Raw genomic sequence first — 26767 nt, 5'->3', positions numbered from 1 at the left:
CTCAATATTGCCAGGTGTCACCATCACTCCATCCCCTTCATCTCCAACTCTAAGCTTCCATTCTCCTACCATAGCTTCCTAAGGTCATCATCGTCGTGGTCATCATCATCCTCATCATCATCATCCTAACAACCGTGGTGTTTATTAAGCACTTACGATGTCCAAAGCATTAAACTAAGCTCTGCGGTAATAATAATAATAATAATGTTGGTATTTGTTAAGCGCTTACTATGTGCCAAGCACTGTTCTATGCGCTGGGGGGATACAAGGTAATCAGGGTTGTCCCACGTGGGGCTCACAGTCTTGATCCCCATTTTGCAGATGAGGGAATTGAGGCCCAGAGAAGTGAAGTGACTTGCCCAAAGTCACACAGCTGACAAGTGGCGGAGCCGGGATTAGAACCCATGACCTCTGACTCCTAAACCCGGGCTCTTTCCACTGAGCCACGCTGCTTCTCATGCTGGGGTAATAATAATAATAATGGTATTTGTTAAGCGCTTACTATGTGCCAAGCACTGTTCTAAACAAGACGATCGGATCAGACGTAGTCCCCCTCCGCACATAAAGCTCAAAGTCTTAGTGGGGGACTAGACACATAATCTTCATTGTGCAGAGGCACAGAGAAGGAAAATGACTTGCCCAAGGTCACACAACCAGCTAGTGGCAGAGCCGGGCCAAACTGTATCCAGAAACCAGGCCAACTTCTGCTTCTTTAACTTACACTTCCTTGCTGAAACTCTGCCCTTTCGTCCACTCCTCCTCCCTCACACATTCCCATGTCTGCGGTCTCCACCAACAACTTTAAATCTTTCTCGAAGCTTCCAGTGTCCCTACACCTTCCCCCCGCTAGCCCCTAATAACCAGAATAGCCTAGCAGAGCATGGGTCTGGGACTCAGAGGGCCTGGGTTCTAATCCTAGCTCCTGGGTAACCTTGCCTGCTAAGTCGGCAAGTCACTTATCGGTACCTCAGTTACTTCATCCCTAAAAACAGGGATTAAGACTGTGAGGAGCCCCATGAGGGACATGGACTGTGTCCAACCTGATTATCTCGTATCTACCCTAGCGCTTAGTACAGTGCCTGGCACATAATAACAGCTTAACAAATATAATATAATAACAATAACCTCGCCAACCATTCTGTTGACAAGATGGAGGGCCCCACATCTAATTCTTCTTCACAGCTGCCTCTTCCTTCAGGCCTCCTAAAATTCTACCCGCTCTACTTGTGCTTTGCACTTCAACAACTCCCACTTCTTAAAAACACTTGCTCCCGTATAACTTAGACTTCACTGAAACTATCCTTTCCCAGTTCTCCTCCTATCTCTCTGACCACTCCTCAGTCGCTGATGTAGGATCCTCCTCTGCCTCCCACCTTTTAACTATGGGAGCACCTCATGGTTCAGTTCATTCACGTATTCATTCCTTCGATCGTGTTTATTGAGCGCTGACCGTGTGCAGAGCACTGAACTAGCACTTGGGAAGGTACGCTATAATAATAATAATGATGGCATTTATGAAGCGCTTACTACGTGCAAAGCACAATAAACAGTGACATTCCTGCCCACAGCGAGCTCACGGTCCAGATTGGGGGAGACAGAAATCAATACAAATAAATAAAATTACAGCTAGCTACATAAGTGCTGTGGAGCTGGAAGGTGGGGCAGAGCGAAGGGAGCAAGTAAGGAGATGCAGAGGGGAGTAGGAGATGAGGAAAAGTGGGGCTTAGTCCGGGAAGGCCTCTTGGAGGAGATGGGCCTTTGATAAGACTTTGAAACAGGGGAGAGTGGTTGTCTGTTGGATTAGAGGAGGGAGGACATTCCAGGTCAGAGGCAGGACGTGGGCTAGGGATTGGCAATGAGATGGGTGAGATCGAGGCACAATAAGAAGATTGGTACTAGAGGAGCAGAGTATATGGGCCAGGTCGTAGAAGACGAGAAGCGAGGTAAGATAGGAGTCAGGGAAGGTGAAGGAGTGTTTAAAGCCAATGGAGAGGAGTTCTGTTTGATGTAGAGGTGGATGGGCTGGAGTTTCTTGAGGAGCGGGGTGATGTCTCCAGAACATTTCTGTAGAAAAATGATCCAGGCAGCAGGGTGAAGTACGGATTGGCGTGGGGAAAGACAGGAGGCCGATGCAGTAATCCAGGCGGGATAGGATGAGTGATTGAATTAACGCGGTAGCAGTATGGATGGAGAGGAAAGGGCGGATTTTAGCAATGTCGTGAAGGTGGGACCGACAGGATTTGGTGACGGATTGAATATGTAGGGTGAATGAGAGAGAGCAGTCAAGGATAACGCCAAGTTTACGGGCTTGTGAGATGGGAAGGGTGGTAGCGGCGTCTACAGTGATGGGAAAGTCGCAGGGAGGACAGGGTTTGGGTGGGAAGATAAGGAACTCTGTTTTAGACATGTGAAGTTTGAATCCCCTTCTATTCTCCATCTCCATCCACGCCCTTGGAGAACTCATTCTCTCTTAAGGCTTCAACTATCATCTCTATGCAGCTGATTCCCAAATCTACAACTCCAGCCCTGGTCTCTCTCCTTCTCCGTATCCCTGCCATCCCTACAGCCTTCACGATGTCTCTTCTTGGATGTCACGTCAACACCTTAAACTTAACATGTCTAAAACAAAACTCATCTTCCCACCCAAACCTTATCCTCCCCATAACTTTCCTTTGGTTGTAGACAGTACCGCCCATCTTCCCTGTCTCACAAGCCCATTGCCTTGGCATTATCCTCAACTTATGTCTCTCATGCATCTCATGAATTCATCTCATTCATCCCGTGAATTCATACAAGTGCTTAGTACAGTGCTCTGCACACAGTAAGCGCTCAATAAATATGATTGAATGAATGAATGAATGAATCTCATTCATCGAGTGGCTCTGCCACTTAGCTGTGTGACTTTGGGCAAGTCACTTCACTTCTCTGTTCCTCAGTTCCCTCATCTATAAAATGGGGATGAAGACTGTGAGCCCCCCGTGGGACCACCTGATGACCTTGTAACCTCCCCAGCGCCTAGAACAGGGCTTGGCACATAGTAAGCGCTTAACAAATGCCATCATTATTATTATTATTATTGCCCCACCCAATCCTGTCGGTTCAGCCTTCACAACATCTCTAGAATCCACCCTTTCCTCTCCATCCAGACTGTTCCATTGCTGATCCAAGCCATCATCGTTTCACTCCTTGACTTACGTCAGCCTCCTCACCGACCTCCCTGCCTCCTGTCTCTCCTCTCTCCAGTCCATACTTCACTCTGCTGCCTGGATCATTTTTCTGAAAAACTGTCCAGTCCGTATCATCCCACTCCTCAAAACTCTCCCATGTTTGCATCCTTATCATTGGCTTTAAGGTGATCAATCTGCTCTCTCTCTCCTACCTAGTCTTGTTGATTTCCTTCTATAGCCCAACCTGCAAACTCCAGTCCTCTAACACGAACCTACTCACTGTACCTCAATCACATCTATCCCACCACGGCCCCCTTTCTCCTGTCCTCCCTCAGGCCTGGAATTCCCTCCCTCTTCATGTCTGCCAGTCCACCGCTCCCCCCACCTTCAACGCCTTCCTAAAATCCCATTTCCTACATGAGGCCTTCGCAAACTAAGACCTTACTTCCCCTATCCACCCTCTCCTCTACGTCGACTCCGAATTTGACCGTATGCTACTTAAGCACTTTGATACTCACCCCAGTCCTACAGTACTTATGTAAATATTCTTATACTCTACCATATCCCTCGTCGATATTAGTGTCCGTCTTCCCCTATAGACTGTAAACTCCTTGTGGGCAGGGATCGTGTCTACCAACTCGGTTATACTGAAAGTTCCCAAGCGCTTAAAGCAGTGTTCTGCACACAGTAAGTGATCGATAAATTCTTCTTCAAATGCCGTCGAGCCGTTTCCGATTCGTAATGACTCTATGGACATGTATCCGTAGAGTTTTCTCGATTAAAAAAGTACAGAAGTGGTTTACCATTGCCTTCTTCCTCTCAGTAAAAAACTTACGTTTCTGCCGTCATCTTTGATCAACATTTTGATCACTTGGTCATCCACCTTTGAATCTTTCCCGTGCCGCTGCTGCCCAGCACAGGCGAATCAACTCTTTCTGACACTTCGGCTCAGACCTTTCCACTATGGGTAACCCCGGCGAGAGAATAGCTCTAAATGGCACAGTTCTAAGCTTCACTGGCGTACGCAAACTCTCCTGCCACGGTAAGGAGGATTCACAGGAGAGGCTCCATAAATACCATCCATTATTTGATTGACTGATTAATCTCACCCTCCTCCCCCATTTCACCACCATCTTTAATCTCAAATACTCCTCTGACTTCTTCCCTTCTTCTTTCCTTCAAGGCCAGGTTATCCCACTCTAAAAAAGCCATCTCTTGGCTCCACTACTCCATTGCCTCAACTCCCTAACCCGATCCTACCCAAGTTATTTGAACACACTATATAAATCCACCAACTCACTTCTTGAACCACTACAACCTGAATTGCACTTCCCTCAGCACACAGTCTGAGGTCTCCAACAATCGCCTTCTGGACACATTTAATGGGGGTGGTTATACTCTGCCTGATCCGCCTTGGCTGTTAATTTCTTCCTCTTCCCGGGAACTCGGCCTTGGTTTCACCAACCCTGGATTCAACCAGTGCCCCCACTTCATTCATTCATTCAATCGTATTTATTGAGTGCTTACTGTGTACGGAGCACTATAATAAGCACTTGGGAAGTACAAGTTGGCAACATATAGAGACGGTCCCTACCCAACAACGGGCTCCCAATCTACTATTCCTCAGCATTTTTGGTTGGTTCCTTGTCCTCCCTGCTCCCTTCCACCGCGGATATTCCTCAGGACTCTGCTTTAGTCCCTTTTCTCTTCTGACTCCTCCTCCCATGGAACCAGAACTAATCTGGAATCAAATCCACTCACATGGCCTTAGCCCTCTATGCGGATCACACTCAGTCCTGTCCCCACTCCTGCTTTACGGTCTCATGTCTCCTGTTGCCTCTAGGACATCCCTAGCCAGGTGATCCACTGACACCACAAACTCATTGCAGCTCATTTCCCCTCCCCAATCTTTTCTAACTTTTCCCACTGGGAACCATCTCCTTTTCCCTCCCAAGTTCTTTCTAACTTTCCCGACTGGGAACGATACCACCATTCTCCCCATCCCATGAGCCGGCAATCTCGGTGACATCTTGATCTCATTTCTTTCTCCACTCACATTTGGTCTGTCTCTAATTCCAGTCAATCTCTGTCCTATATTATTTCCTGGATCCAGCCTCTCTGTTCCACCCTGGCTCTAGCCCTCATCACTTCCTGACTGGACACCTGCATTGGCCTCCCTGTTCGTCCCCCTGCCTCCAGCCTTCACTCTCCCCTCTTCACTCTACCCCATTTTCAGGTACTCCCGTCTTCTAAATCCTCCAATGGCTATCCATTTCTTCTTGCATAAAATGAAAACTCTTGATCGAAACAAAAGCAGCAGCTGCTTCCCTCCAACTCGTCACTCTTTTCTCCCTCTTCATCAGAGCTCACGCGCTTCACTCCTCCCAACTTAACCTTCTCCCAGTACCTGATCCTCAAATTTCCTGCCTGTGAACCATTGCTCACCCCTCTACCCCATCGAGAAATCCCCCCCGCCACCCCTCCAAGTCCACTAAACCGCCTCCCGCTGCACTTTCCAAGCCTCCTAAAAAGTCACCTCTTTTCAGGAAGTCTTCCCGGATTAATTTCCAGCTTCCTGGAACCAATCAGCCACTCACCACTCTGCGTACTAACAATATTTTGTATTTATTCTTTTAAGTGACTCAATTTGGTTTTTAATCATTCATACCTCGGACAGCCAACTCTGCTACGACCCAATAGTTGTGTTCTTGAAGAACCTCCTTTTATGGAAAAATGATATGCTTGTATTCAAATCTTATCCGGTTCCACATGTCTGAATGCAACTATTGCTTCCTCATCAAATCTCTTTCACATCAGTGGAGATAATAATAATAATAATAATAATAATAATAATAATAATGGCATTTATTAAGCACTTACTATGTGCAAAGCCCTGTTCTAAGCACTGGGGAGGTTACAAGGTGATCAGGTTGTCCCACGGGGGGCTCACAGTCTTCATCCCCATTTTACAGATGAGGTAACTGAGGCCCAGAGAAGTGAAGTGACTTGCCCAAAGTCACAAAGCTGACAGTTGGCGGAGCCGGGATTTGAACCCCTGACCTCTGACTCCAAAGCCCGGGCTCTTTCCACTGAGCCACGCTGCTTCCCCAATGCAACTATTGCTTCCTCATTGAATCTCCTTCACATCAGTGGGGGTCATAATAATAATAGTGATGATGATGATGATGATGATGGTACTTGTTAAGCACTTACTATGTGCAAAGCACTGTTCTAAGCACTGGGGAGGTTACAAGGTGATCAGGTTGTCCGACACGGGGCTCACCGTCTTAATCCCCACTTTACAGTTGAAGTAACAGGCCCAGAGAAGGGTCATGTCAGTCCGTCGGTGGTATTTATCGAGCGCTTCCTAGGCGCCTGGCACTGTCCAAAGCACTGTCCTAGATAGCCACATCAGACTTGCCTTGTGGGAAGGACATTCCACAGCTCCCCGATAGCGTTGGATCCAAATCACGTAACTGAGACTCGTGTTGGAGCAGAACGGGCTCTATTGTTCATCTGATGCTCTACGTCTGTCTGTCGATCCGTCTGTCTTCCCCGTTACAGCGTAAGCTCCACGAGGGCAGGGCTGGCCCCCTTTTGCTCCTCCATCTGCCCTCTAGCACGAGGGGTAATGCCGATCCACGACAGTGACCGCGCCCGCAGGGCGGGGACGGGGTGGGGAGGAGCAGGCGTCGGCTCTCTCGTCCCGCGCCTGACCGGACGTCGAATCCCCAGACCCTAATTCCCCCGCTTGCGCTTTTCCAGGAACCTCGACGGTGGTGTGCAAGCCGATCGTCATCGAGACCCAGCTGTACGTGATCGTGGCCCAGCTCTTCGGAGGCTCTCACATCTATAAGCGAGACAGCTTTGCCAACAAGTTCATCAAAATCCAGGACATCGAGATTCTCCAGATTCGAAAACCGAACGACATCGAGACGTTCCGGATTGAGAACGACTGGTACTTCGTGGTGGCCGACAGCTCCAAGGCCGGCTTCACGACCGTCTACAAGTGGAACGGAAATGGGTTTTACTCGCATCAGTCCCTGCACGCGTGGCACAGGGACACGGATGTGGAATACCTGGAGATCCCCAGGCCGCCTCACAGGGCCAGAACGCCGCATCTCATTCTGTCCAGCAGCTCCCAGCGCCCGGTCATGTACCAGTGGAACAAGGGGATCCAGTTGTTTACCAACCAGACGGACATCCCCAACACGGAGGACGTTTATGCCGTCAAGCACTTCACGGTCAGGGGAGACGTGTACATCTGCCTGACGAGATTCATTGGGGATTCCAAGGTGATGAAGTGGGCGGGGTCGGCCTTTCTGGACGTCCAGAGGATGCCATCTCGAGGTGCCATGGTCTTCCAGCCCCTGCGGGTGGAAAACTACCAGTATGCCATCCTGGGAAGTGACTACTCTTTCACCCAGGTATACAACTGGGATTCGGAGAAAGCAAAATTCGTGAAATTCCAAGAGTTGAATGTGCAGGCCCCGAGGTCTTTCACCCGCGTGACGATCGACAAGCGTCATTTTCTCTTTGCTTCCAGTTTTAAGGGCACCACACAGATTTATAAACACGTCATAGTCGACTTAAGCGCGTGACCCCCGCCCCCTCCTCCCGCCCCCGTCCCGGGCAGACCTCTCCCCGTCCTCCAGGAAGCGGACAGGAACGACGCAACGCATGATGGCTCTCTCCTTCCCGTCCGTCCAAGCGACCGCCTCACCAAGGCTGAGATGGCTAGAGCAAAGCATTCCTCGTGTCTTCATCTTTACCTGTCAAGTCTAGTGATGTTGGAAGTTACCTTTTCTAAAGTGAATGAACTGCGCTGCATTGATAATCTGTAGATACGTGAGCCCGCGGCTTCTGTTTTTTGAACAACTATGAGTGTGGTCTCTCCTTCTATTTATTCATGGGTTGAAAACAGCTGCCAAATAAAATGTTTACATTTTCTGTCCTTCCCCTTCCGCAACCAGTTTTTCCGGGCGGGGGTTGAAGGGGCCTCCGAGAGCCGTGGGAGAATCGGTTTTATACCGGAGGGGTCTCGGTGGTGGGTTTCGGGTACACGGTTTGGAGAGTGCGGAGCAGGACTGCGATCAATCCATCAGTTAATCAAAACTCAATCCATCGATCGATTAATGGAATTTCTTGAGCCCTTCCTGTGCGCCGAGCACTGGTATTAAGTGCTTATCAGTGCACAGTACAGTGGCTGGCACCTAGTAGGTGTCAGAGAAGCAGCGTGGCTCAATGGAAAGAGCATGGGCTTTGGAGTCAGAGGTCGTGGGTTCTAATCCCGGCTCCGCCAATTGTCAGCTGTGTGACTTTGGGCAGGTCACTTCACTTCTCTGGGCCTCAGTTACCTCATCTGTCAAATGGGGATGAAGACTGTGAGCCCCCAGTGGGACAACCTGATCACCTTGTAACCTCCCCAGCGCTTAGAACAGTGCTTTGCCCATAGTAAGCGCTTAATAAATGCCATCATTATTAGTATTAGTAAGTGCTCAACAAATACCATTATTATTGTTACTGTGGTTCGTAACTCTGCCTCGGGAGCTGGAACAATCAATCCGTCCATCACGTCTATTTAGCGCTTACCATATGCAGAGTCCTGTACGAAGCTCTTGGAAGAGTAATAATAATAATTATAGTAATAACGATGGCATTTGTTAAGCGCTTACTATGTGCCAAGCACCGTTCTGAGCGCCGGGGGAGATACAAGGTGATCAGGTTGTCCCACGGGGGGCTCACGGTCTTAATCCTCATTTTACAGATGAGGGAACTGAGGCACAGCAAAGTGAAGTGATTTGCCCAAAGTCACACAGCTAAGTGGCAGGATTAGAACCCACGACCTCTGACTGCCCAGTGGCTTTCCACTAAGCCACGCTGCTTCTTTCATTCATTCATTCAATTGTATTTACTGAGCGCTTACTGTGTGCAGAGCACTGTGCTAAGCACTTGGGAAGTACAAGTCGGCAACATATAGAGACGGTCCCTACCCAACAACGGGCTCACAGTCTAGAAGGGGGAGACGGACAATGAAACAAAACAAGTGGACAGGTGTCAAGTTATCAGAATAAATAGAAGTAAAGCTAGATGCACATCATTAACAAAATAGTTCATCATCATCATCATCAATCGTATTTATTGAGCGCTTACTGTGTGCAGAGCACTGTACTAAGTGCTTGGGAAGTACAAGTTGGCAACATATAGAGACAGTCCCTACACAACAGTGGGCTCACAGTCTAAAAGTTAATATGTACAAGTAAAATAAATAGAGTAATAAATCTGTACAAACATATATCGAGGTGCTGTGGGGAGGGGAAGGAGGTAGGGCGGGGGGGGATGGGGAGGGGAGAGGAAAGAGGGAGCTCAGTCTGGGATAATGATGGTATTTGTTAAGCGCTTACTATGTGCCAAGCACTGTTCTAAGCGCTGGGGAGGTTACAAGGTGATCAGGTTGTCCCACGTGGGGTTCACAATCTTAATCCCCATTTTACAGATGAGGCAACTGAGGCACAGAGAAGTGAAGTGACTTGCCCAAAGTCACACAGCTGATAAGTGGCGGGATTAGAACCCACAACCTCTGACTACCCACTGAGCCACGCTGTTCTCTACAATATAATAGAGATGGTAGAACTGATCCCTCCCCTCAGGGAGCTTTTGGTCTACAGGGGGAGACGGGCTTTAAAATATATCACAGATGGGGGAAAAAGTAGAGTAAATGCTGTGGGGCTGGGGTGACCGTCAAAGTGATTAAGGAGTACACAGGCCAAGCTCGTAGTTGATGCAGAGGGGAGGGTGGAGAGTGGCAGAGACAGCTTGGTTGGGGAAAGGGCCTCTTAGAGGAGATGTGATTTTAATAGGGCTTTGAAGGTGGGGTGACTGGTCGTCTCTCGGATATAAAGGGGTGCGGGGGGATTTCCAGGCCTGAGGGTGCATGCGGGCAAGGGGGAGGCAGTGGGTCGAATAATAATACCAATTTTGGTATTTCTTAAGCGCTTACCATGTGCGAATCGCTGGGGAGGGTACAAAGCCATCAGGTTGTCCCATGTGGGGCTCACAATCTTAATCCCCATTTTGCAGATGAGGGGACTGAGGCCCAGAGAAGTGAAGTGACTCACCCAAAGTCACCCAGCTGACAAGCGGCGGAGCTGGGATGAGACAAGAGTGAGGTACAGAGAGTAGGGTACAGGGGGCTAGATCCGGAAAGAGCTGTGTGACTACAGAGAAAAAACGTGGTTCGGTGAAAAGAGCCCGGGCTTTGGAGTCAGAGGTCAGGGGTTCAAATCCCGGCTCCGCCAACTGTCAGCTGGGTGACTTTGGGCAAGCCACTTCACTTCTCTAGGCCTCAGTTACCTCATCTGTAAAATGGGGATGAAGACTGTGAGCCCCCCGTGGGACAACCTCATCACCTTGTAACCTCCCCAGCGCTTAGAAAAGGTGCTTTGCACATAGTAAGTGCTTAATAAATGCCATGATTATTATTATTACAGGTGAAAGGGCACGTCCAGGCTGGAGGAAGTTGATAGGGTGGGAGCCAACGTTTAGGGGACTAGGGGACGGTTCTCCTCCGAGCCAGCCAGTGGGGCTGGGCACCAAACAAGAGAAGAGCTGCTGAGAGAAGACTTGCTGGTCCGTTGAGGGGTGGCTCAGTGGGCAGCCCCACCATTGAGAACCCCCAGGTGTCTTCAGAGTTCAATTCTGGAACCCCTTCTATTCCCCACTCCCTCGTAAAACACCTTCACTCCCATGGCTTCAATTACCGCCTCTAGGCCGGCGATACCCAGATCTCCATCTCCAGCCCTCATCTTTCTCCTCCACTGCGGTCTCGCATTTCCTCCTGACTTCAAGACATCTCCGCTTGGATGTCCTCCCATCACCTCAAGCTTAACATATCCAGAACAGAGCCCCTTATCTTCCCACACCCCAACTCTGTCCTTCCCATCGCTGTAGGCGGCACTACCATCCTTCCTGTCTCACGGTGCTATACTTCATTCATTCGTTCAATCTTATTTATTGAGCACTTACTGTGTGCACAGCACTGTACTAAGCACTTGGGAAGTATAAGTTGGCAACAGATAGACCGCTGTCTCTCATTCAACCCGCACATTCCAACTGTAGCTAATTCCCGTCCGTCCCACCTTCACAACGTCGCTAAAACCCGCCCTCTCTTCTCCATCCAAACCACTACCATGGTAATGCGATCACTCATCCTAGCCCACTTGGATGACTGCAACCGCCTCCTTGCTGACCTCCCAGCCTCCAGTCCCTCCCCACTCCGGTCCATACTTCCCTCTGCTGCCCAGATCGTTTTTCTACAAAAACCTTCAGGACGTGTTTCCCTACTCCCCCAGGAACTCCAGTGATTGCCCATCCACCTCTACATCCAACAAAAACTCTTCACCGCTGGCTTCAAAGCACTCCATCACTTTGCCCCCTCTTATTTCACCTCACTACTGTCCTCCTACCACCTAGCCCTCCCACTTCGTTCCTCTAGAGTTCACCTTCTCACTGTACCTCGATCTCATCTGTCTCGCCACCGGCCCCTCGCCCGCTTCCTGCCCTTCCTCTTCAAATCCGACAAACTATTACTCTCCCCCCACTTCGAGGCTTTACTGGGGGCTCATCTCCTCCAAGAGGCCTTCCCTAAGGCCCCCGTCTTCTTCTCCCACTCCCTTCTGCATCCCCCTGACTTGCTCCCTTTGTTCAGCCCCCTCCCAGCCCCACAGCACTTTTGTACAGATCTGTAATTATTTATATTAATGTTCATTCATTTAATTCAATTCATTCAATCGGCTTTATTGAGCACTTACTGTGTGCAGAGAAGTAAGTAAGAGAAGCAGTGTGGCTCAGTGGAAAGAGCCCGGGCTTTGGAGTCAGAGGTCATGGGTTCAAATCCTGTCTCTGCCAGTTGTCAGCTGTGTGACTTTGGGCAAGTCGCTTCACTTCTCTGGGCCTCAGTTACCTCATCTGTAAAAATGGGGATGAAGACTGTGAGCCCCCCGTGGGACAACCTGATTGGTCACCTTGTAACCTCCCCAGCGCTTAGAACAGTGCTTTGCACATAATAAGCACTTAATAAATGCCATTATTATTATTATTATTACTAGGCCCTTGGGAGAGCATGACAATAAACAGACATATTCCCTGCCTTTAACAAGCTTACAGTCTAGGGTGGGGAAGACAGACATTAATATAAATAATTACAGACAAGTACCTAAGGGCCATGGGGCTGGGAGGAGGAAAGAATAAAGGGAACAAGTCAGGGCGACGTCTGTCTGTCTCTCCCCCTCAAGACTGTAAGCTCACTGTGGGCAGGGAATGAGTCCGTTTATCTCTGTACTCTCCCAAGCGCTTAGTACAGTGCTCTGCACACACTAAGCACTCAGTAAATACGATTGAATGAAAGGATGGAAGCAACAGTGACACTTTTCCAGAACTGTGCCCAAGAGCCCCCCCAAGATCTTACTATTCAATAGCAAAACTGTCCACTTCCCACCCCTAACTAAACCTTTGTCCTTGCTCTGTTCCTAGCAAAGGGACTAATAAGCAGCTGAAAAATCACAGTGGAGAGAAGGAAGGACGATAAATATGGGCCCTAGAAAGCCCCATTAATACTAGTACTACATATAGTACTAATAATGGCATTTATTAAGCACTTTCTATGTGCGAAGCACTGCTCTAAGCACTGGGGAGGTTACAAGGTGATGAGGTTGTCCCACAGGAGGGCTCACAGTCTTAATCCCCATTTTCCAGATGAGGGAACTGAGGCCCAGAGAAGTGAAGTGACTTGCCCAAAGTCACCCAGCTGACAACTGGCGGAGCCGGAATTTGAACGCGTGACCTCTGACTCCAAAGCCCGGGCTCTTTCCACTGAGCCATGCTGCTTCTCATGACCCCATTAGTGGGGTCATCAGATGCAACTGGGTTGCCGCCTCACCCACGCGCAATTAATGGATGATTGTGTGAAGCTCGAGTATTGCTAATTGATTGCATTCCTCCCAAAAGGGAAGCTCAGTCCATTGCGCCTAAACAAATAAATAATTCAATTTGCCTCACGGAAGAAATTTTATATGAAACTCAGGTTTTCCGTCCCCAGCCTCTCTCTCTCTCTCTCTCTCTCTCTGTCCCTCTCTCTCTCTCTCTCTCTCTTTCTCTCTCTCTCTCTCTCTCTCTCTCTCTCTCTCTCGCTCTTGCCTGGCTGATTACTGAACGAACCCACCTCCCCCCCTTCAAAGCCCTACTGAGAGCTCACCTCCTCCAGGAGGCCTTCCCAGACTGAGCCCCCTTTTTCCTCTCCTCCTCCCCATCCTCCCTGCCCTACCTCCTTCCCCTCCCCACAGCACCTGTATATATATTTGTACAGATGTATTACTCCATTTACTTTACTTGTCCATATTGACTATCCTATTTATTTTGTTAATGATGTGCATAGAACTTTAATTCTATTTGTTCTGTCGATTTTGGCACCTGTCTACATATTTTGTTTTGTTGTCTGTCTCCCCCTTCTAGACTGTGAGCCCGCTGTTGGCAGCTTGTACTTCCCAAGCGCTTAGTGCAGTGCTCTGCCGACAGGAAGCGCTCAATAAATATGATTGAATGAATGAATGAATTGCTCAAGTACTTAGTACGGTGCTCTGCGCACAGTAAGCTCCAAGCCCTCATTTCCTCTTTTCCCACTCCCTTCTTATTTACCGCTCCCTCATCCCCACCACACTTATGAACCTCTCTGTAAGTTATTAATTTATATTAATTCATTCAATTGTATTTATTGAGCGCTTACTGTGTGCAGAGCACTGTACTAAGCGCTTGGGAAGGACAAGTTGGCAACATATAGAGACAGTCTCCACCCATCTGTCTCCCCCTCTAGACTGTGAGCTCCCTGTGGGCAGGGAACTTGTCTGCAAACTCTGCCGTACCATCCTCTCCCAAGTGCTTAGTACAGTGCTCTGCACCCAGTATGTGCTCAATAAATACGATTGATTGATTGATTGGTGATGATGATGGTGAAACCGGGTTGGGAGAGGAGATGGGGCGTGGAGAATGGAGAAATGAGAGGAAAAGGATGGGGAAGGGGAGGGGGGGATTGGGGCAGCATGCATACACACTCACACACATGTAACACACACGCACATCAGAGCTCTCTCGGGGTTGCTATGGCAACGGCAGGAGCGGCAGGGACTCGTGCAGTCTCCTCAGAGCGGGTCCCGAGGTCCCCCTGGAGAGAGGCCGCGGGCCCGACAGTGGAAGCCAGAGAGGCCACACCGGCCCCCTCGCTGGTTAGCGGCGAAGTCTCAGGCTCAGCCACGAAATATTTAGTCAGTGGCACCAGAACTTGGCCCAGAGTGGGTCACAGTGGCCGCGGCAGGGTTTCTTGTGGCCACCAGCCTGCCGTCCCCCTTGTCCCGGTGGCTAAGCCGCAAGTGGGACGTTGGGCGGATTCTGCCCGAGACACGTCGGGACGTTCAATCATTCATTCGATCGTATTTAGTGAGCGCTTGCTGTGTGCAGAGCACCGTAATAAGCACTTGGGAAGTGCAAGGTGGCAACATAGAGAGACGGTCCCTACCCAACAGCGGGCTCACAGTCTAGAAGGGGGAGACAGATGACGAAACAAAACATGCGGGCAGGTGTCAGAATCGTCAGAACAAATAGAATGATAGCTATATTCAGTCATTCATTCAATCGTAGTGATTGAGCGCTTACTGTGTGCAGAGCACTGTACTAAGCGCTTGGGAAGTACGAGTTGGCAACATATAGAGACGGTCCCTACCCAAAAACGGGCTCACAATCTAGAAGGGGGAGACAGACAATAAAACAAAACATGTAGACAGGTGTCAAAATCGTTAGAACAAATAGAAGGATAGCTATATTCAGTCATTCATTCAATCGTAGTGATTGAGCGCTTACTGTGTGCAGAGCACTGTACTAAGCACTTGGGAAGTACAAGTTGGCAACCTATAGAGACAGTCCCTACCCAACAACAAGCTCACAGTCTAGAAGGGGGAGACAGACAACAAAACAAAACATGTGGACAGGTGTCAAAATCGTTAGAACAAATAGAATGATAGCTATATTCAGTCATTCATTCAATCATAGTGATTGAGCGCTGACTGTGTGCAGAGCACTGTACTAAGCACTTGGGAAGTACAAGTTGACAACCTAGAGAGACAGTCCCTACCCAACAATGGGCTCACAGTCTAGAAGGGGGAGACAGACAACAAAACAAAACATGTAGACAGGTGTCAAAATCGTTAGAACAAATAGAATGATAGCTATATTCAGTCATTCATTCAATCGTAGTGATTGAGCACTTAGTGTGTGCAGAGCACTGTACTAAGCGCTTGGGAAGTACAAGTTGGCAACCTAGAGAGACCGTCCCTACCCAACAACGGGCTCACAGTCTAGAAGGGGGAGACAGACAACAAAACAAAACATGTAGACAGGTGTCAAAATCGTTAGAACAAATAGAATGATAGCTATATTCAGTCATTCATTCAATCGTAGTGATTGAGCACTTAGTGTGTGCAGAGCACTGTACTAAGCGCTTGGGAAGTACAAGTTGGCAACCTAGAGAGACCGTCCCTACCCAACAACGGGCTCACAGTCTAGAAGGGGGAGACAGACAACAAAACAAAACATGTGGACAGGTGTCAAGTCATCAGAATAAATAGAAGCAAAGCTAGATGCACATTATTAACAAAATAAATAGAAGAATAAACATGTACAAGTAAAAAAATAGAGTAATAAATCTGTACGAATATATACAAGTGCTGTGGGGAGGGGAAGGAAGTAGGGTGGGGGGTGATGGGGAGGAGGAGAGGAAAATGGGGGTTCAGTCTGGGAGGAGGTAGAATAGTAAATATGTACAAGTAAAAAATAGAGTAATAAATCTGTACGAATATATACAAGTGCTATGGGGAGGGGAAGGAGGTAGGGTTGGGGGGTGATGGGGAGGAGAGGAAAAAGGGGGCTCACTCTGGGAAGGCCTCCGGGAGGAGGTGAGCTCTCAGTAGGGCCATGGGACAGAAGCCCAATAATAATAATAATAATGGCATTTGTTAAGCACTTACTATGTGCAGAGCACTGTTCTAAGCGCTGGGGGGGGATACAAGGTGATCAAGTTGTCCCACGTGGGGCTCACAGTCTTAATCCCCATTTTATAGATGAGATAACTGAGGCTCAGAGAAGTTAAGTGACTTGCCCAAGGTCACACAGCAGACATGTGGCGGAGCGGGATTCGAACCCATGACCTCTGACTCCAAAGCCCGGGCTCTTTCCACTGAGCCACGCAAAAGATGTGACATTCTCCCACTGACCAGCTCAGGGTCTAGCTGCCTAGGGAAAGGTTCGTCTCTGCGAAGAACGAGTCGCAGGCTCCCGAAGTTCCCCGCGGACTGGGTGGGCAAAGCCTCAGCTCCTGTGATCTCAGCGCCTCACCCCTCTAGGGTAACCAGACCTCAGAAACAAAAGCCTGTTGTTGGGTAGGGACCGTCTCTCTGTGTTGCCAACTTGTACTTCCCAAGCGCTTAGTACAGTGCTCTGCACACAGTAAGCGCTCAATAAATGCGATTGAACGAATAAATGACAGGAGAAAGCTGACCGCGACCAGTCTGGCCACTTCGGCCTTTCCCACCGCCATCCCTTCTTTTCCCCTCAGCCTGCTCACGTGGGATGGAAACCACGGAACCATCCCTGCTTCCGCCTCTGTCTCGGGGTGGTGGTGGGGGACCCGTTGATCAGTCAATCAATCAGTTGTATTTATTGAACACTTACTGTGTGCAGATCGTTGTACTAGGCGCTTGGGAGAGCACCTAGTACAGCAATAGTAATAATAATAATGATATTGTTGGTGTTTGTTCATTCATTCATTAATAATAATAATCATAATAATAATGACAGCATTTATTAAGTGCTTACTATGTGCAAAGCCCTGTTCTAAGCCCCAGGGAGATTACAAGATGATCAGGTTGTCCCACGGGGGGCTCACAGTCTTAATCCCCATTTTTCCAGATGAGGGAACTGAGGCTCAGAGAAGTGAAGTGACTTGCCCAAAGTCACCTAGCTGATAACTGGCAGAGCCAGGATTTGAACCCATGACCTCTGACTCCAAAGCCCAGGCCCTTTCCACTGAGCCACGCTGCTTCTCTTTCAATCGTATTTGTTGAGTGCTTACTGTGTGCAGAGCACTGTATTAAGCGCTTGGGAAGTCCAAGTCAGCAATACATAGAGATGGTCCCTACCCAGCAATGGGCTCAGAGTCTAGGAGGGGGAGACAGACAATAAAACAAAACATGTAGACAGGTGTCAAAATCATCAGAACAAATAGAATTAAAGCTTTATGCACATCATTAACATTCAATCATATTTATTGAGCGCTTACTGTGTGCAGAGCACTGTACTAAGAGCTTGGGAAGTACAAGTTGGCAACATATAGAGACGGTCCCTACCCAACAGCGGGCTCACAGTCTAGAAGAGGGAGACAGAGAACAAAACAAAATATATTAACAAAATAAATAAATAGAATAAATATGTACAAATAAAATTGAATTAACAAAATAAATAGACTAGTAAATATGTACAAGTAAAAGATAATCATATCTGTCCCACATGAGGCTCCCAGTCTTAATCCCCGTTTTACAGATGAGGTAATTGAGGATGGAGATGGTAAGTGACTTGCCCAAGGTCACACAGCAGACAAGTGACAGAACTGGGATTAGAACCCATGTCCTTCAATCCCTGGCAAAATGGGTGGATTGTAGCTCAACGGATAACTCTCCAAATGTCATATTTTAACACGACGGTGGGTTAGGAGGGAGGAATTTGTTAAGCGCTTACTATGTGCCAAGCACTGGGGGAGATACAAGGTGATCAGGTTATCCCACGGGGGGCTCACAGTCTTCATCCCCATTTTCCAGATGAGGGAACTGAGGCTCAGAGAAGTTAAGTGACTTGCCCAAGGTCACACAACTGACAAGTGGCGGAGCCGGGATTAGAACCCATGACCTCTGTCTCTCCAGCCCGGGCTCTTTCCACTGAGCCACGCCGCTTTGCTGCTTCTCGATACCCTGTGAGCCTGTTGGGAATGGCCTTTTCTTTTCTGGTCGGTCCAGCCAGTCTTTCCCAAGGATAAGAATTTATGCACATAACATATATCCAATCCACCTGCTGGTAGAGTGTAAATTCCTTGAGGGCAAGAAAGAGCAGGGGTCTAGACAATCCCATCCCTGTAGACAGTACCACCAACTTCCCTGGCTCACAAGCCTGTAACCTTGGCGTTATTCTCAACTCATCTCTCTCCGTCAACCCCGATATTTAATGTCACCCAATCCTGCCGGGGCAACCTTCACGATATCGATAAAATCCGTCCTTTCCTCTTCATCCCGACTGCTATCACGTTAATCCAAACACTTATCCTATCCCGTCTCGATTACTGCATCAGTCTTCTTCTTGTCCTCCCTGCCACCTGCTTCTCCCCACTCCAGTCTAGTCTTCCCCCTACAAAACCGTTTATTCCATGTTTCCCCTCTCTTCAAGAACCTCCAGTGGCTGCCCAATCAATCAATCAATCGTATTTATTGAGCGCTCACTGTGTGCTCAATAAATAATACTGGAGGAGGTAGGGTTGGCGGGTGATGGGTAATAATACTGTGTACTAAGCGCTTGGGAAGTCCAAGTTGGCAACATCTAGAGACGGTCCCTACCCAACAGCGGGCTCACAGTCTAGAAGCGGGAGACAGAGAACAAAACCAAACATATTAACAAAGTAAAATAAATAGAATAGATATGTACAAGTAAAATAAATAAATGAATTGAGTAATATTAAATCAATATTAATATTAAATTAATATTAAATCAATATTAAATCAACTTCAGCATCAAGCAGAAACTCCTTACCAGCACTTAGAACAGTCCAGCGCTTAGAACGGTGCTTTGCATATAGTAAGCACTTAATAAATTTCATTATTATTATTATTATTATTGGGTTTAAAGCACTTAATCAGCCTTAACCCTCCTATCTCCCCTACCTGATTTCCTGTTTACAACCCTGCTCAACTGGTTCCTCTACACCCTTCTCCGTGTACCTCGATCTCATCACGGAGAAGCAGCGTGGCTCAGTGGAAAGAGCCCGGGCTTTGGAGTCAGCGGTCATGGGTTCAAATCCTGACTCTGCCACTTGTCAGCTCAGTGACTTTGGGCAAGTCACTTCACTTCTCTGGGCCTCAGTTACCTCATCTGGAAGATGGGGATGAAGACTGGGAGCCCCCCATGGGACAACCTGATCACCTTGTAAACTCCCTAGCGCTTAGAACAGTGTTTTGCACAGAGTAAGTGCTTAATAAATGCTATCATTATTATTATTATTATTATCTATCGTGTTTTGTTTTGTTGTCTGTCTCCCCCTTCTAGACCATGAGCCCGCTGTTGGGTAGAGACCGTCTCTATATGTTGCCAACTTGTACTTCCCAAGCGCCTAGGACAGTGCTCTGCACACAGTAAGTGCTCAATAAATACAATTGAATGAATTGAATAAATACAACTGAATGAATCTTGTCACTGACGCTTCACTCGCATCCTCCCTCTAGCTGGGAATGCCTTCCTCCTTCCTATTCTGCAGACTGTGAGCCCGTTGTCGGGTAGGGACCGTCTCTATACATTGCCAACTTGTCCCTCCCAAGCGCTTAGTACAGTGCTCTGTGCACAGTAAGCGCTCAATAAATATGAATGAATGAATGCAGAGTATAACTCTCCCCACCTTCAAAGCCTCATTCAAATAATAATAATAATTATGGTGATTGCTAAGAGCTTACCGTGTGTCAAGCACTGTTCTAAGTCCAGGGGTAGATACAAAGTAATCGGGTTGGAGACAGTGCTTGTCTCACATGGAGCTCCCGGTCTTAATCCCCATTTTACAGATGAGGTAACTGAGGCCCAGAGAAGTGACGTGACCTGCCCAAGGTCACGCAGCTCTTTCCACTACACCATGCTGCTTCTACTCCCTCCCCATTCTGTGTGGTCTTAACACTTAGTTTTGCACTCTTTATTCCCCCTCCCCTCAGCCCCACAGCACTTATATACGTGTCTATAAATTATTTATTTACGTCGGTCTCCTCCTCTAGGCTGTAAGCTGATCGCGGCCAGAAAACGTCTGACAACTCTGTTAAATTGCACTCACCCAAGTGATTAGTACATCGCTCTGCACAAAAGCCCTCAATAAATACGATTTACTGGTTGATTGATTGGGTTCTAATCCCGGCTCCGCCGCTTTCCTGCTGTGTGACTTGGGGCAAGTCAGTGAACTTCTCTGTGCCCCAGTTTCCTCATCTGTAAAATGGGGATTTGATGCCTGTTCTCCTCCATATTTAAACCGTGAGCCCCATGTAGGGTAGGGACTGTGGCCAACCTGAGTAACCTGTATCTACCCCAGTGCTTTGAACAATGCATAGAGAAGCAGCGTGGCTCAGTGGAAAGAGCCCGGGCTTTGGAGTCAGAGGCCGTGGGTTCAAATCCCGGCTCCGCCACTTGTCAGCTGGGTGACTTTGGGCAAGTCACTTCACTTCTCTGGGCCTCAGTTCCCTCATCTGGAAAATGGGGATTAAGACTGTGAGCCCCCCGTGGGACAACCTGATCACCTTGTCACCTCCCCAGTGCTTATAACAGTGCTTTGCACATAGTAAGTGCTTAATAAATGCCATTATTATTATTATTTTTATTTGTAAAATGGGGATTTCATACCTGTTCTCCTCCATATTTAAACTGTGAGCCCCATGTAGGATAGGGAAGGTGGCCAACCTGAGTAACTTGTATCTACAGAAGCAGGGTGGCTCAGTGGAAAGAGCCCGGGCTTGGGAGTCAGAGGTCATGGGTTCAAATCCCAGCTCTGCCAATTGTCAGCTGGGTGACTTTGGGCAAGTCACTTCACTTCTCTGGGCCTCAATTCCCTCATCTGTAAAATGGGGATTAAGACTATGAGCCCCATGTGGGACAACCTGATCACCTTGTATCTATCCCAGCGCTCAGAACAGTGCTTTGCACATAGTAAGCGCTTAATAAATGCCATCATTATTATTATTATTATTATCCCCCCAGCGCTTAGAACAGTGCTTTGCACATAGTCAGCGCTTAACAGATACCATCATTATTATTATTATTATTACCCCAGTGCTTAGAACAATATTTGATACATAGAGAAGCAGTGTGGCTCACTGGATAGAGCATGGGCCTCGGAGTCAAAGGATCATTCATTCATTCAATCGTATTTATTGAACGCTTGGGTTCTAATCCCAGCTCTGCCACTTGTCTGCTGTGTGACCTTGGGCAAGTCACTTAATAATAAATAATAGACTGTGAACCCACTGTTGGGTAGGGACCATCTCTCTATGTTGCCAACTTGAACTTCCCAAGCGCTTAGTACAGTGCTCTGCACACAGTAAGCACTCAATAAATACAATTGAATGAATGAATGAATAATAACAGCATTTATTAAGCGCTTACTATGTTCCAAGCACTGGTCTAAGCGCTGGGGAGGTTACAAGGCGATCAGGTTGTCCCACTGGGGCTCACAGTCTTATTCCCCATTTTGCAGGTGAGGTAACTGAGGCCCAGAGAAGTGAAGCGACTTGCCCAAAGTCACACAGCTGATAATTGACAGAGCCGGGATTTGAACCCATGACCTCTGACTCCAAAGCCCGGGCTCTTTCCACTGAGCCACGCTGCTTCTCCATTCTCCACTTCACTTCTCTGGGCTCAGTTACCGCCTCTGTAAAATGGGATTAAGACTGTGAGCCCCATGTGGGACAACCTGACTTCCTTGTATCTCCCCCAGCGCTTAGAACAGTGCTTGGCACATACTAAGCGCTTAACAAATACCATTATTATTATTATTACATAGTGAGCACTTAAAAGATACAACAACAATAACAACAAGAATCATGCCGACTTACCCAGTATTGTACTTTCCCAAGTGTTTAATAGCACGAACGGCACAGAGAAAGCAGTCAATAAATGTCATCAATGGTTAGCTGTACAAATTCACGGAACGATCAGACACCCAGAGCGAGAAGACATCCACATTTTCCCATATGCGTTCACTCACGGAGCAAGCAAAACCGCATTCACACAAACAGTGCAAGTAGACACACAAACATTTGCACAGTGACGTAGTCCCTCCCGCGTCATCCACCCAGCCATTCACACTGTCAGAGTCACAACTTGCCGCTTAAATCCCACGGACGACGGGGGCTTTTTCGGACGTGATGGCATTTTTTCCACCCCAGTCCTTGGCACACAGTAACACTTAATAAACCCCCTAATGACGACTGAATAATAATAATGTCCTCTGCACCCATCACCAAGTCAGGCTCGCGTCCGGCCCGGCATCGACCTCTCGGATACATGGAATTTCAAAATCCAGCAGGGTAGGAGAGTTGACCCAGCTGACCCTGGCAGGCACTTGCCTCGTGACACAGTTCTGATTTCCAGAAGGGACGGGGTGAAAGTCGAACAGATAAGCGGTCCTATCAGCTCTACGTCTGACTCACAAAACGGGAATCGGAACGGAGCTTGGGAATGGCTCCAGTCAGACTGATCCCGGACTCCAAGTCCGCATCCTGGTGCCAGTCAGACTGGGATCTGGCACCTCTGAAGAGCAACAACAACCTTGGTACCTGTGGAGGACGCGGGGGCAAGCACCAGGAGGAATCGGGCCCAGGCCTCCAGGCTCCTAGTCCACCTTGATTCATTCAATCAAGCAGAGAAGCAGCGTGGCTCAGTGGAAAGAGCCCGGGCTTTGGGGTCAGAGGTCATGGGTTCAAATCCCGGCTCTGCCAATTGTCCGCTGTGTGACTTTGGGCAAGTCACTTCACTTTTCTGTGCCTCAGTTCCCTCATCTGGAAAATGGGGATTAAGACTGGGAGCTCCCTGTGGGACAACCTGATCACCTTGTAACCTCCCCAGTGCTTAGAACAGTGCTTTGCACATAATGCCATTATTAGTTATTATTATGATTAAAGGAAAATAATAACAACGAACAATTTGATAGCCAGATAGTAGTAATAGTTATGGTAAGCTCGTGGTGGGCAGAGAACGTGTCTATTTTTGTATTGTACTCTCCCAAGCGCTTAGTACGGTGCCCCACACAGAGCAGGCCCTCAATAAACATGATTGAATGAAGGAATAATGGTATATATTAAGTACTTACTATGCTCAAAGTACTGCAATCCCCCTTTTAGACTGTGAGCCCACTGTTGGGTAGGGACTGTCTCTGTATGTTGCCAATTTGTGCTTCCCAACCGCTTAGTACAGTGCTCTGTGCATAGTAAGCGCTCAATAAATACGATTGATGATGATGATGATGCAATAAGTGCAGGCCAATAATAATAATAATAATAATAATAATGGCATTTGTTAAGCACTTATGTGCAAAGCACTGCTGTTACTGCTGGGGTGGATACAAGGTAATCAGGTTGTCCCACGTGGGGCTCACAGTCTCCATCCCCATTTTACAGACGAGGTCACTGAGGCCCAGAGAAGTGAAGTGACTTGCCCAAAGTCACCCAGCTGACAAGCGGCGGAGCCGGGATTAGAACCCATGACCTCTGACTCCCAAGCCCGGGCTCTTTCCATTGAGCCACGCTGCTTCTCTAAGAAATACACAGATAAATTAGAAACTCTGTCCATGGCCTTCAAGGGATTCAGACCTGGGAATAAGAAGGGGACTGAGTTGGAAACGGACACAAAAGGAAAGAAAAAGAAAAATACTAAAGACAAGGACGACGTGACTCGGCAGGGTTTCAGGCTCCTCAGGGTCCACACCCACAGCTCCAGGAGCGGTTACAGCAGTGTCCGTGAAGATGTACCCTGTCACCGTGGGAATCCTTTCCAGGATTCAGGCCTGGGCGATGCGCGGGATGGGATGGGGCAAAATCTCTCCCATGTGGTCTCCTTTCGTATTTGAAGACATCATTCATTCAATCGTATTTATTGAGTGAATTATTTATTTATTTATTTACATCATATAAATAATGTAAATAATACCACTGTTGTGTAGGGACTGTCTCTATATGTTGCCAACTTGTACTTCCCAAGTGCTTAGTACAGTGCTCTGCACACAGTAAGCGCTCAATAAATACGACTGATTGATTGATCACTGACGGTGTAATTTAATCACGGACGTGAAGGTGAATTCAACTAACTTTGACACATGTTTTGTTTCGTTGTCCGTCTCCCTCTTCCAGACTGTGAGCCCGTTGTTGGGTAGGGACCATCTCTATATGTTGCCAACTTGTGTTTTCCAATCGCTTAGTACAGTGCTCTGCACACAGTAAGCGCTCTATAAATACGATTGAATGAATGAATGAATGAACTGAACTCACTTCCCTCACTTCCCTGTCCCACTGTCAATCTCCTACCCCAAACCCGTAGGCCTGGATTGTTCATTCAGTCGGATTTATCAAGCGCTTACTGTGTGCAGAGCACTGTACTAAGCGCTTGGGAAGTCCAAGTCGGCAACGTATAGAGACGGTCCCTACCCGACAACGGGCTCACAGTCTAGAAGGGGGAGACAGAGGACGAAGCAAAACAAAACAAATCATGCCCACACTAAGGCTTTCTCTGCTCTTGTGCCCGAGACACAAGACTTCAGGCCGACCTCATCCATCTCAAACTGAATCTCCCCTGCTATAGCTCTTCTCCATCCTCACTGATTTCCATGCCCGCCGCCCATTCCAGTTGTTTCAGACTTTCAATTCCCTTCTTAAACTTCAGAGTCTCCGTCCCACATGCGGCTCCCTGTCTAAGTAGGAGGGAGAACAGATACGTAATCTCCATTTTACAGATGAGGAAGAAGCACAGAGAAACTAGGAGAATTGCCCAAGTTCCCTCGGCAGGCAACTGGCAGAGCCAGGATTAGAATCCAGGTCATTCATTCGATCCTATTTATTGAGCGCTTACTGTGTGCAGAGCACTGTGCTCCTCTGATTCCCAGATCTCTGCTCTCTCCATTAGGCCATGCTGTTTCTTTTTTAGGCCGTTCATCCTTTTTGAGTGTGAGACTCACATCGGCTGCACAAATCACTTGGGGTCCTCGCTGGCAGGAAACTGTAATATGTGTAACATAATAAAGTCCAGGGTAGCACAAGAAGGGGTGGGAAATGGAAAGAAAGAATAGAGAGAGGAAAAAATGTCCAAAAGGATGGTTCTGGGGTCTAAGGACGTGCAGAAATCCCTATCACCTCCGCAATGGGGATTGGGGGGTGGTCTATGCCTCCTGCAGAGGCATAGAAGGAAGGCAGCCTGCTGCCCACTCTCGTTAGAAACAGCGTGGCTCAGTGGAAAGAACCTGGGCTTTGGAGCCAGAGGTCATGGGTTCAAATCCCGGCTCCGCCACTCGTCAGCTGTGTGACTTTGGCCAAGTCACTTCACTTCTCTGGGCCTCAGTGACCTCATCTGGAAAATGGGGCTGAAGACTGGGAGCCCCCTGTGGGGCAACCTGATCACCTTGTAACCTCCCCAGCGCTTGGAATAAGCACTTAATAAAATGCCATTGTCATTATTTAGCTTGGCGTGGTGGGCTTGGACAGTGCAGTGAGTTGGGTGACCTAGCCGGGAGGGGGGGTGAGTTCATAATAATAATAATAATAATGGCATTTATTAAGTGCTTACTAGGTGCCAAGCACTGTTCTAAGCACTGGGGAGGCTACAAGGTGATCAGGTTGTCCCAAGGGGGGCTTACAGTCTTCATCCCCATTTTCCAGATGAGGGAACTGAGGGCCAGAGAAGTGAAGTGACTCGCCCAAAGTCACCCAGCTGACAATTGGCGGAGCCGGGATTTGAACCCATGACCTCTGACTCCAAAGCCCGGGCTCTTTCCACTGAGCCACGCTGCTTCTCTGATTCCCCGGAGACACTAACAACCACAATAATAGACTGTGAGCCCACTGTTGGGTAGGGACCGTCTCTAGATGTTGCCAACTTGGACTTCCCAAGCGCTTAGTCCAGTGCTCTGCAAACAGTAAGCGCTCAATGAATATGATTGAATGAACGAATGAATGAATATACATATAATAATAATAATGATGGCCAACTTGTACTTCCCAAGCGCTTAGTCCAGTGCTCTGCACACAGTAAGTGCTCAATAAATACGATTGAATGAATGAATGAATACACATATAATAATAATAATGATGGCCAACTTGTACTTCCCAAGTGCTTAGTCCAGTGCTCTGCACACAGTAAGTGCTCAATAAATACGATTGAATGAGTGAATACACAAGTGCTCAATAAATGCGATTGAATGAATGAATGAATACACATATAATAATAATGATGGCCAACTTGTACTTCCCAAGCGCTTAGTCCAGTGCTCTGCACAGTAAGCCCTCAATAAATACGATTGAATGAATGAATGCTTGTTGGGTAGGGACCGTCTCTGTATGCTGCCAACTTGTCCTTCCCAAGCGCTTAGTCCAGTGCTCTGCACACAGTAAGTGCTCAATAAATATGATTGAATGAATGAATACACATATAATAATGATGACCAACTTGTACTTCCCAAGCGCTTAGTCCAGTGCTCTGCACACAGTAAGCGCTCAATGAATACGATT

At 47.9% G+C, this 26767-nt stretch overlaps 1 protein-coding gene across 1 annotated transcript in view; it reads left to right on the top strand.

Annotated features, from left to right (window-relative positions):
• Positions 1 to 8122, top strand: part of LGI1 (leucine rich glioma inactivated 1) — a 57994-nt gene extending 49872 nt beyond the window's left edge. Inside the window, exon 9 of the mRNA XM_038764445.1 lies at positions 6933 to 8122. Coding sequence (XP_038620373.1) covers positions 6933 to 7768 — 836 coding nt within the window. The 3' untranslated portion in view covers positions 7769 to 8122. The remainder of the gene's footprint in view (positions 1 to 6932) is intronic.
• Positions 8123 to 26767: the final 18645 nt, after the last annotated feature.

Source organism: Tachyglossus aculeatus, chromosome 22 (assembly GCF_015852505.1).
Source record: "Tachyglossus aculeatus isolate mTacAcu1 chromosome 22, mTacAcu1.pri, whole genome shotgun sequence".
In the NCBI taxonomy this organism is placed as follows: domain Eukaryota; kingdom Metazoa; phylum Chordata; class Mammalia; order Monotremata; family Tachyglossidae; genus Tachyglossus; species Tachyglossus aculeatus.
This window is presented reverse-complemented; position numbering and strand designations above follow the sequence as displayed.